General features: G+C 43.2%; 1 protein-coding gene across 7 annotated transcripts in view; it reads right to left on the bottom strand.

Annotated features, from left to right (window-relative positions):
- Positions 1 to 4,578: 4,578 nt before the first annotated feature.
- Positions 4,579 to 11,817, bottom strand: part of SALL1 (spalt like transcription factor 1) — a 17,836-nt gene continuing 10,597 nt past the window's right edge. For all 7 annotated transcript variants that reach the window (XM_061469055.1, XM_061469059.1, XM_061469058.1 and 4 more), the window contains 2 exons: positions 7,558 to 10,973; positions 4,579 to 6,509 (listed from right to left, as the gene is read on the bottom strand). In XM_061469055.1, coding sequence (XP_061325039.1) covers positions 6,069 to 6,509; positions 7,558 to 10,973 — 3,857 coding nt within the window. In that variant the 3' untranslated portion in view covers positions 4,579 to 6,068. The remainder of the gene's footprint in view (positions 6,510 to 7,557; positions 10,974 to 11,817) is intronic.

Raw genomic sequence — 11,817 nt, 5'->3', positions numbered from 1 at the left:
GCTCTGCTTTGAAACTATTTTTCAGGGAGAAGATAGGTAAAAGAAAGGAACTACTGACCAGTGGGGTTAAATCTATTACAGTGTGCCAGACCACTCCATTTTTTGCTTCCCATATTCAATTCTGAATAGTGTTCATGTTGCACCACCTGATGCCAGGTGCTGCAGGGCTCCTGCGGCACCCTCCTGACATTGTGATGCTGCATTTTTAAGACCTTTAAATAATGAAAATAGACCTTTGCACTTCATCACTGCCCTGGTCAAGAGAGCTGTCTGTACAGATCATGTGAATGTCTGTTAACATAGAGAGACTTCTCAGTTTTGAAATGTAATGACACTAGAAGTTCCAGGCCTGATCATTCCAGTGTGGGCTTTCCTTGTTATCACTGGTGACAAAGTCTAACACAGGCTTGGACATGTTTTTAGCCCCCATCTAACCTAAACTGCTTTGCGAAAGTGACAATAACTTCTTAAAGTTAAGAGCCCACAATCTGGGTTAATTAGTTAACTGCTATAACATCACTTCCTTACTCTCCAAGTCTCCAGCAGGTGTTCTCACAGGTACACCATATGCTTACAGTCAGCTGCATACAAGATGCTGATCCCACCCACCATGCACAGCACTGCTGAAAACATCTTCAGCCCTTGGGCACATGTTACTCATCAGCTCCCTCAGTGCTAGAGGGACTGGAGTACTGTCCTGCTCTCGTTCTACTGCTCCTCTCCCGGTACAACTGTGAGATTTTGCCTCTTCAGAAATTTCAAAAATGTGTCCAAAGAAAAAGATAAAATGGAAACCAAAGGAAGAGACTCATGGCAGGACAGAACTGTAATATAATTTGAGCCAGAAAATAAATTTAATCCCTGCCATGCATACACCTCACCTTTAAAATAGTTCAGCAACCACATGTGGTTCAGGCCCTTTGAGGATCTCATGTCCCTGGAACAAGAACATCTTCCCAAGAATGAATCACACTGAACTTGCCATCTTCCAGGCATCTGCAAGGCCAGTACCAATAGCGATAGAAGGACTGGCTCAGGGTATCCATTCGGATATTAACTATAACCTGAATGTAAAACTCAGAAGCATCAGGAAACTGAATATAACACAGCCGTCAGTAACTGTTGTCAGCTGAACTTGCACACTTTCCAATTATTCTTGTTCTTTCCTATTAACATTTTGAAGTCTCTACTCCTCCTTAATTTTTTGTCTAGAGAGAGGTATTTATCTACAGATAGGTATAAATAAAAAAGAAACTGTATTGTATGTGAAACCTTTCAAATCACTGTATTTCAACTTAAGAGACACATTGTTTCTAGCTTCTACAAATAACTATACCCACTTATTTGCAAAACTTTATTTTCACTTCTGACAACTCATGCATGAGAGAATAAAACCAAATAGAAAATGTTACTTCGATTAAACAAAAAAACAAAGACAAAACTGGAGAAGTACTGAAGACTGGCAGAGAAACAGCAAAAAGGAACTGTCATGCTACAAAGTCACACCCTCTCCTGCCAAGTAAAACCGGCCTCCTGAAAAGACGCAACCAGGCAGCTTGTGAGCTTAGGACTCCCAAAAGCAGGAAGCGTGCCCCAAAGAAAAGGTGAAACCAAGCAGCAACCGTTGCATTTTGATGGTCATCAAATACTCTTTCCAAAGCAGAGTTGGAGAGATTTGTTGACTGTTGCAGCAGGGAGGGCTTGCAAACTGTCCCTAAATCTCAAACCGTAGCCCAGCCTAGGAAGAAACACGGAAATTAATCTGACTTTTCCGTGAGAAAAGAGTTCAGGATTTGGTCATCGTCAGCACATGAAATAAACCAGGCAGTTTGCTGCTCCACTTCCCTTGTCACCCCTGCGTCGTCAATAGAGAAACCTCATTCCTGCCCATCCGATGTGCTGCCTTGTCTCCTCTCTCTCTGCACTCTGCTGGCTGAGTCCTTTTGATCAGCCCTCCGCGTCCTTTTCATCCTTTCACTCCGTCTGCCCCGCTACATCTCACCATTTGCCCCATAGAAGCGAAATGCCCGCCCCTAGCTCGTCCCTCTCGGTCGCCGCCACGTCCCTGCTTCCCGGGCTCCCCCGCTGTGCCCGGGAAAAGCCCCAAGCGCAGGGGCCGCCTGCGAGCGAAGGTGCCGGCGGGAGTGCCGGCTCGTCAGGGCGGCTCGGGCCCTTCCTAAGCAGCGGAGCTTCGCACCCTCTTAGGCTGGTTTTTAAGTAAATCACGGTTGCTTCTGCGTGAAGAAAAGTACTCGGGCAGATTAAATGAACGCGCTTAACGATCGTTTGCGCTCAGAAAAAAGGGAGGAGTGGGGGAAGGGAGGAAGTACGACACCCCGCTGTGCTTTATTTTAATGGAATTGTGATGGGCAAGGAGGGCGGAGAGGAAAAAAAGGGGGGGGGGGGGGAAGAAAACTTTTTTGCTAACGAGAAAAATGCGGCTACGCAAACAAACTCTGCTCTTGGATAAGGATGAGCCCAGTGCCTGTGACTAGCAAGTCCCGCGCTGGGCAACTTGCAGCAAGGCGCGCAGCTGCGAGGCGGAGCGGACACCTCTGTGCGCTTGCCAGGGGACAGATCCAGGAAGAGGTGACTTCTCCCGGTCCCCACGGCCTGGTGTCAAGTAACTGGAAATTAAACGTTCCTCTTTTCCAGAGCAAATCAGCACCCCCCCACCCCCTGTCTCCGACAGCGCGCAGCCGGCCAGCCGGGGGCTCCGCCTGACGGGGCGGGGAGTCCAAAGCCAAGCCTGACCCTGCACCCGGCAGGGCACGGCGTTAGCGACCACGGGAGACGTCTCCACTTCCGCAGCGGGGAAAAAAAGGAACGAGAAGCCTCTCGTATCACGGGGAAGAGAGCTCAGGCACCCGCCGCACAGTGCGGCGCAGGGGGGAGCATGGTAACACGGGACCGGCTGATTCCAACCCCCAGTACCCGCGTCCGCAGACAGTAGCAAGGGATGCAGAAAGTGAAACAGCAGCAACAACGCGACAGCGCAGGGCAGCGCACTGGCTTAGCAGTGGAAAAGCCACCCAGCCGGGCTCAATCACTGCGATCAGCCAGGCGGCTGGGGGGAAAGGTGGCCCGAGGAGCCTGACCCGCAGCAGTCCTCGTCCCCGGGACAGGCTACCCTCGCAGCCTCACGGAATCGCTTCCGAAGGGCCAGGACAGAAAAGGGTCCGGCGGCCCGCGTCCCTCCTCTGTACTAGAGTCATTTAGGGTACTGTAGTCGCACCCCACGTTCTCACCCCAACCCGTGCGCTTTCGGGGAAGTAGCGCAGGCTCTGTCTGAGGGAACGGGGCACCCGGCAGCTGGCGGGGGGAGCGGGGGAGGAAGGTCCCGAGGTGGCGGGGAGAAAAGGGGCAACTTTTTACTGTATTTCTTGTCTTCTTTTCCCCTGCAAAACGCCACGTGCGCACATTACCGAGCGTCCAGCAGGCGGGGAGGATGGCGAGTGCAGGGCCCGACTGTCCCAGGGGCGGCTCCCCAGCCGGGCCGCGCCTCGGCCCGGTCCCCAGCGGGGTTGAAAGGTTCTCCCTACCCAGACAGAGGCTTCGTTTCAACGCGAAGCGGGACCGAGGACTACAGCCAGAGCAGTAATGAAACTCAAGCCGCCTAAAGGAAACCCTCCCCTTCCTTGCACAAATCTAAACTCGGTTTTAAAAGAGAATTAGTTATTATTTCACTGATAAAATCATCAAAATCCGTTTAATTTACCTTTTTTTTTTTTTGAGACCAAAAGGTGATTTGAAATTCTTAAATATTCACATTGACAAGCCAGCTGGCTCTAGTGTACAACTTTCATGTTAACAAAAATGCATACCATGTACCAGATGAATCATCACATTCAAACAGGAAAAGTTCTAAAGACATAAAGGCCAAGAGGTATTCAGACTACAGCGTTAATACTTTTACTAAGGATCTGAAATCATATAAAGGTTAAAGTCCTCAAGAAAAGTATTTTTCATCCCAGGTTTTCAGTGTTAAATCCTCTAAGGATGCCCAATTTACAACTCGAGCTACCGGGGGAAGAGCAGAGTGATTACTTTTTTCTTAAAAAGGCAAGCAACTCCCCCACACTGACATTGAAGAAAAACTGTAACACAAAACACCTTCATTTTGAATTGTAAAGTATGTTCATGTGAACATAAAATCGTTTACTCCTGTTTTGTTTTTTGTTGTTTGTTTTTTTGAAGGCATAATTTCAAGGCAGCCAAACTGATGTATTTTTCATAAATAATGTGAGGAGATAAAACTCTACCGGGTGAAAACACTGAGCTGAATGTTATTTCCCCAAACTCCTAATGAGGTTAATCATCATTGCAGGTGCATAAAGGAAGCCAAATCATGTGCAAGGCCAAAGCAATTCTTTCTTTCCTTCTTTTTTAATTCCTTTTTTTTTTCTTTTTTTTTTCTTTTTTTTTTTTTTTTTGTTTTGGGGTTTTTGTTGTTTTTTTTTTGGTGGTGTTTTTAGTTTTGTTTTTTTTTCGTTTTTTGTGGGTTTTTTTTTTTTTTTTACAATCAGTGATAAACCCCATATAATATATGGAGGCTTGCAAGTGGACATCTTAACACAGAGCAGCATAAGCATGCCACAGACATACAATCTCATAGAATAAAATTAATATCAAATATAAAGCATTTGAACCAAATCAAGCCTTAAATGTGATAAGCTATTTCCTTCAAAGGAAACTTACATAGGCTCAATAAGGTCTTTGCTAGCAGCATTTTTTTTTTTTTTTTTAATAAAGAAATTTAAAATGCCAAAATATCTACAAATTTATGAAGAGAAGGAGTTGAATAGTTAAGGATAAATTTCCCACTAATAGGGGGTATGAAAAATATACTAGCAATTAATATGCGATACATATATGTATACCTATACTTACAAATATAAACACACACATACAACCTGGACAGTTCATGTTAACCAAGGGAAAGGCTAAATAATACAAAGTGATTACTAAGTACAGGTACACTTTAAAAACACAGAGACAGCAAATTTTATCTGTTGCAAAAATGTATTTGATTACTCGAGTAAAATTACAGTATCTCTGCTGTTAGTAAGTATTAAATGTTAAACTGGACCTCTTTTCCTTTCAACTTTCCAAGAAAGTGCATGTAACAGTCCAAGATTCCCCATGCACTCCATAATACCTAATACAAAATAAACAAACACTATACTTGTTCCCTTGATCAAGGAGTAGGGCTTGATCTTGTAAGGAACATATGTACATTTTAATGAAAGTAATGTCTTGTATATACAGGAGCATCTACAGTTGCTCACAGAAGTTGTTCAAGATGCCATACTTAGCAGCATTGTGAATGTCCAGCACAATTTCTAAAATGAATATACCTACAAGGCAAATGTTACGTCTCAGTTTCAACTACCAAAACACCACTTCAGTATCTTCTCTAATAATCTGCGTGCTTATTACTGTACAGAAATGTAGTAACATTTACGACAACTCAAGTAAAAAGCACAATACAAATAACAGTTCAAAACAGAAAAAGTTAAACCTACAAAAATTAAAGCAGTTTTAATTTTATAATAAAATCAAAAACTGAGCTGTGTAAAGGACCCACACTGTTCAGTCTAAATCCTCTCAGTCCTTTTCTTAATTCTGTTTGGAAAAATTAAACGATGTATTTGCTGATAAAGTTTCCAGCAGGATCAAAGTGTACATTTATATACAGATTTTTATTAGAGATCTAATGCATCACTGAGGCATTGCATCAATACCAGAGTTCATGTTAAACTGGATATAGAAAATAAGTTAATGCTGGAATAAGATCACCTAGCAGAACAGACTTGCAACTGCCATAAATGTTACAGCAAGTTTATAGCACTCTAGTCGATTAGTATTTAGTTCAAAATACAGGAGACCAAAGTTAGTGCTTGCATTTATTTGCAAAGCAAGGTTATATCACTAATAAATAAGCTCTTAGAACTCTAGAAGTAGAACATGGTACAAAAGAAAGTCTTGTAATGTTGCAGCCTGCAGCTTGGAAAAAAAGCAACCCTAGGTTGCAGTATTTGCAGGAATGTTATTTATGGATTTTTTTCTTAATTTGTTACAATTTCTTTGTTGTCTTCCACAAAACGTGTAAAACGGTAGTTTGTCCCATTTTCATTGCTTGCCATTTTCTCCAGACCAGCTAGAGGTGCATTGGGTTCTGAATTCTGGAGCTTCTCCAGGCTTCCCGTCAAGCCGCTGATGGGAGAGTTGCCACCATTCCCCAGGCCCCCTGGCGCTGGAGGAATGCCGCCATTCTGGATTACAGAGATCTCATTGGTCTTCATGGCCAAGCCGCTGGAGAGTGCTGCTGCATACTGGTTCCAGAAGCTGGAGGGGTCTCCATTCCCCGACCGTGCAGCCAAATCCTTCTGAAACATTTCTGGGAACTTCACAGGATTGCCTCCTAGAAATGTCATGGGTCCATCTACGGAAAGTCGTCTGCCTCGCCTTGCGGGAGTACTGTTCCACATGTGAGTGCCCATATGAACCTGCAAAGAAAGAAAGAAAGAAAGAAACAAACAAAAAAATATAGATTGTCAGGGATTTCAAACATATTTTGATCGCAGAGAAAGCAGCAGTCCATGAATACGTCCAGTCTTGTTGCATAATGAACAGCATTAGAGGTAGCGGATGCAGGGCTCCATTTCTCATGTGGAAGAATAAATGAAACTTTTTCTGGATTAGCCCATCACTATTACCCACAATACCGTTTTCCTGCTGAACACTGCACTGCTTGTTACTCTTTTTTATTACATGTATTTAGTTTATAATGACTTCACGTTATTCTGTCAATTGCAGATAGCTGCTTTCAGGGCTAGAATTGCTATGTCCACTTTCATTGCAATGGTAAGTATTGTATTTGACACCCTTTACCCTATAAACGTCCTTTTCAGACAGGCAGAAAGTATCTTTTAGTGATTGCTCATCAGAGAGCCTCGTGTATAGACAGAATGGCCTGAAAGTAATTATTCATCTCACATTACTGGCAGCAACCTCTAGAGAAATACTCTGTCAACAGAAAAACGTACACAGTCAAGTGCTCAACTGGTGTTCTAAAACTTAAGTATATTTGCTTTTTCAAACACGTATCAGTAGAAAATGTTAGTTATATAATCAATTAAAGTAATACCCATTAGTTCCAGAATTATGTTAATAGTTTTTTTAAACACTCATCATCTTCCATGATAGTTATGCAAAAACAGCACTTTCAAGAGCCTTTCACTTCTTAAAGAGGTAAGTTACAGACACATTTCTCTGTTAATTAATACTCCTAACCATCATTTGGCTGTTCTGCTTCACACTTTACATAGACGGTCTTTGCTGGTAGATGAATTTTAATTAAGCATGAAAACCAGCCGTGCTTTTGAGCCTGCGTGGAGACAAGAAGCCATCTAGGTCTACCAGGGCTGACTAAACACACCATTTCTCACACCACAAATACCCAAAGGTACCACTGCTTGCAACAGTAACAGATGTAAAGAAGAATAACCCATAAAGGAGAAAATTAAACCTAAGAACAGCAAAAGGAAAAAGTACCTTCAGATTGCCTTTTGTTGTGAATGCTCTTCCACATATAGTGCAGGCAAACGGTTTCTCACCAGTGTGTGTCCTTTCATGGATCTGCAGTGCACTGGAGGAAGAAAATGTTTTCCCACACGTGTTGCAGTAGTGCTGTTTGGGAGTTCTTCTGGGGAGAGCAGGGAGCAGGACAGGGGACGTGGCAGAGGAGGATAGTGGCCCCGAAGCAACAAGACCAGAGGGTACTTCTTTGCTATCCTGAGGAGAGCTGTGCACAAAGCCGTTAACCTCAGTTTTTATGAGCGATGACAGGGAATTGGCAGGTATAATCGAAGAGTTCTGATTAGGGCCGATACTGGAACTGGGCTCAAAAAGTTGTGATGGTAGATCTCGCATTTGATGTGTCAACATATGCTGTTTCAAATTCCCCTTTGTGGAAAAGCCACGATTGCAAACTGTGCAAATAAATGGTCTCTCTTTGGTATGACTTCTGTAATGAATGTCCAAGGCACTCTGACAAGCAAATGTTTTGCCACAAATGTCACATGCGGTGTTTTTAAATTTACCTCTATCTCTGAAAGGGAAGAGCATACTCAGAGACTCTTCTTTAATAATTTTATCAGTGTTACTGGATGTCAAGTCCAAAGCACCACTGTTAACAGGGGTTGGAGACAGACCATTGGCAAACTCACTTGGTAAGGTTCTTACTGGTTTCTCTTCAATACTTGGTGACTTGTGGTAATCATTAGTGCTGTTGGATGGGGACAAGGCCTGCATGGAAGAGGTAGACTCTGAGACAGCAGGGCTTCCAGCACTTTGGCTTTCCATATCACCCCCAACAGAGGACGAATCATTAGTCAAAACATCCCCTTCCACTGACCCATTTTCAACTGACTTTAAGCTTGCCTGAAGTTGTTCAGCAAGTCCTGCATTGATCATCTTCATCTGATTTTCCAAAGCAGCAATGCTTGACATTTCCAGGGGCAAAGGGGAAGAAGACAAGCTGTCTTGTGATGCATCTGCAGATTTAGGTGTGTCTGGCACACTGCTGTCAGGACAGTCTTCCATGTTCTCATCTGAGAAGTTGTCTATGTCATCAAAATTCTTATCATCAAAAGATCCCGTATCTGATTCCATTGACTCAGGATAGTTTTCCGTCACTGGGGTGTTTGGGATCTGCCCTCCCATGTGCATCCGGATATGCTGCTGTAGCACAACTGCATTGGTGAATTTCTTCTGGCAGATTGGGCACGAATGTTGTACTCTCAGGGGGGGCATGGCACGATGGACACTGTAATGAGTCTTTAAGTTGCCTTTAGTCGTGAAAGCACGACCACAAATTTTACATTTAAATGGCCTCTCACCAGTATGTGTGCGATAATGCATTTTCAGTGCACTCTGGCAACTGAGAACTCGGTGGCAAATGATACACTCGTTAGGATCAGTTGCCTTTTTGTCAATGTTTTCTACCAGCTGCTGCAATTTTGATGTTTCAGATGCTGGCGTTGAATCCAACAGTCCTCCAAATGGAAACTTTGCCTTAAATTGCTCTGACATTAGAGGCATCAGTGGATTTGTAAAAGTAGCAACACTGCTGGAGCCCGAGTCTGCTGCTGGAGAGCTCACGGAGCTGGTCATGTTAGTGATAGTGCTTGTGTTTTGAGGGTTTTCTTCTATTTTGCCATTTGATGTAGGCAAAGCACCAGCCTCTACCTCATCAGAAAATCCATTGGAAATTTTTGATGTAGGATCAGTTGTTCCCGAGTCACTCTTGACAGAGCAGGGAGGGCTAGAGGAAGGATGGCTAATGGGAATCGGCTGAGGCTCCTCCGTTTTGATGAATGGAGTCAGGCTTGGTATTGTTGGTGGGAGTGGCAGGCCAACAGAAGTTGTCAGGGTGGAGAGGACTGGCTTGCTGTCCAGCCAGCTCGTGACAGGTTTCTCTGGCGGTATAGACATCCCATAAGGAATACCCGTGCTTGTAGGAATATTGTCCAAATGCTCTGGCACCGGGTACGGATTCATCTGAATATGAGGGTATTTTTCTTTATGACGTTGAAAGTGGACCTTTAAGTTTCCCTTTGTGGAGAACCTGTTTCCACATATGTTGCATTTAAATGGTCTCTCGCCTGTGTGAGAACGTAAATGAATCTGCAAGGCACTGTCACTCCCAAACACTTTAGCACAGAACCTGCATTTATGCTTAAAGAATGCCTCATCTGAATTACTTTTTGCTTCAAAAGCAGTTACATTTGGTGGCTTGCTTTTTCTTTGCTGTGCCAAGGCAGTCAAGGAGTTTAAATCCTCTGCAGGTGTTCCGATATTGGACAGGGGACTGGAGAAAACAGAGTTACTGGGTGTGGGCTGAGGTAGAAGTGGATTAGATGCAGGACTTAATAAACTGCTTATTGCAAAAGCTGGTGAGGATGATGCTGATACTGGTGGGTTGTTGAGCTGTGAGCCACCAATACTTGAAGCCACTTTTTCTGAGGACAGTGTTGTAACTGCTGCTGCCGCCAACATGTTAATATTTGGAGAACAGCCACTACTGGATGGAATTAGAGTGTTGCCAGGGTTGCTCTGAGGTAGCTGTATAGGGGGTAGCTGTTTCACACCACTGATGCTGGCAGATTGACTAGCAAGGCTTTGTGCTAATCCAGCTGCTGCAGCCAGCTGCTGGGATAAATGGGAACTTAATGTAGACAAGGGATTGGCAGATGTTCGTAAAGTACCTTGAGAAGGGCTAGAAGACGTTGGCATGTCTGTGTTTTGGGAAGCCAACAATAATATTTGGTGACGAATTTGTTCAATCAGTTGCAACTGATGGATCTGCTGCTGCTGTAATGCCAACAGCTGCTCCATCAGGGCAGGTACAGCAAGCTTACTGTTTGATGCACCGTTACATCTCGCTTCCTGTGAGAACTGTGCTACCGCCACTTTAGTACTCTGAAGGTTTTCTATTATTACATTACTGTTTATCACTGAAAAGTTGCCTAATGTTGTCAGATCCCCTATGTGAGGTAGAGAGGTTGTTACAGCTGAGGTACCCATTGTGGAGCTGTTACTGCTTGTAATACTATTGTTGACGCTCTTGGAACTGCTACCGCTATTGTTAATGCTAGAAGCCTCCACATCCATGGATTCTTCCCTGTCAAGTTTGTTATGCTCTGAAAGGTCACTGCAGTCTACTTGATCTGTGTTATTAACTGTGTCATTCATCTGTTCATCAGGATTATCAGAAGGGGAACTAGGAGGGAAGGTTTCAGAAGGAGAAGCTGGATTTTCATTCACAATTAAAACTAATTGATTTTTAGTACAATTCTTCTTGTGTTGCAGGAGATCTGATAATTCAAAGAACTCAGCACAGCACCTGCCACAGACATGGGCATCCTTGTTCTTAGTGGTTCGATTTGCTTGACCCTTTTCTGTGTCTCCTAAAACATCAAAAGATGATGGATTAGGAACCAACCAGTAATACAAAAAAAAAATTCTGCAGGACATTTGATTTAAAAATACTGGTTTTATCTCTACCAGTCTAAAGACTGTACATGAAAATAGATCAATGTTTCTACTTCACAAAAAACAAGTCAAAAGCAACATTTAAAATTGTACAGGGGAGTTTTATCAATCCCTGTGTCTTAGATGATCATTTGCTTCAGATAATCCATCAAAATATAAAATACTATGAACTGAAGGCATTGGAGCATAATGAAATTCCATAGCAAAGTATTGATTTCCAATAATTCATACTGTTTATTGTCTAGTTGTCCACTGAGTGCAAAACAGCCATTTGAGGGACTCATTAGACTCTCACATTCCTGTCAACCTTGTTCATTTTCAACTGATTCAAAGATATCTGTGACAGTTGCCCCATCACTAAACTAATTTGTAGTCATTCGAGGTCCCAATCAGTTGTTGACAAGAAAAAAAAAAAGTAAGTATTACGAAGCTCCGTACTGACAACCCCCCATTTCTTTCAAGTCACTACACGAGGGGTAAGCTATAAATCTGCTAAGACACACTGGTTTTCCACCAAACTTAATTCTGCTGCAGTTACAGACAAACTGAACAGAAAAATGAAAAGTCCCTTATAAAATGGTAACATTTAGCATAAAACGGTAAAGTGCCAAAGCACTTTAAAGACCACTTTTAATGCCTCAAGCAATGCTTCTAAAATTAAACAAATGTCTCATTTGCCACCATGCCCTCCACCAAAAGCACTCCCTGTGGGATTCTGATCTGAAAAACTCTTGTATAAATCTGAACAATCACTGGAAA

This window comes from Pezoporus flaviventris, unplaced genomic scaffold, assembly GCF_033815535.1.
Source record: "Pezoporus flaviventris isolate CSIRO_AGI_PZ_B2104156 unplaced genomic scaffold, CSIRO_AGI_Pfla_v1 ptg000054l, whole genome shotgun sequence".
Taxonomy (NCBI): Eukaryota; Metazoa; Chordata; class Aves; order Psittaciformes; family Psittacidae; genus Pezoporus; species Pezoporus flaviventris.
The sequence above is the reverse complement of the archived record's forward strand: the minus strand, read 5'-3'. Positions and strand labels throughout refer to the sequence as shown.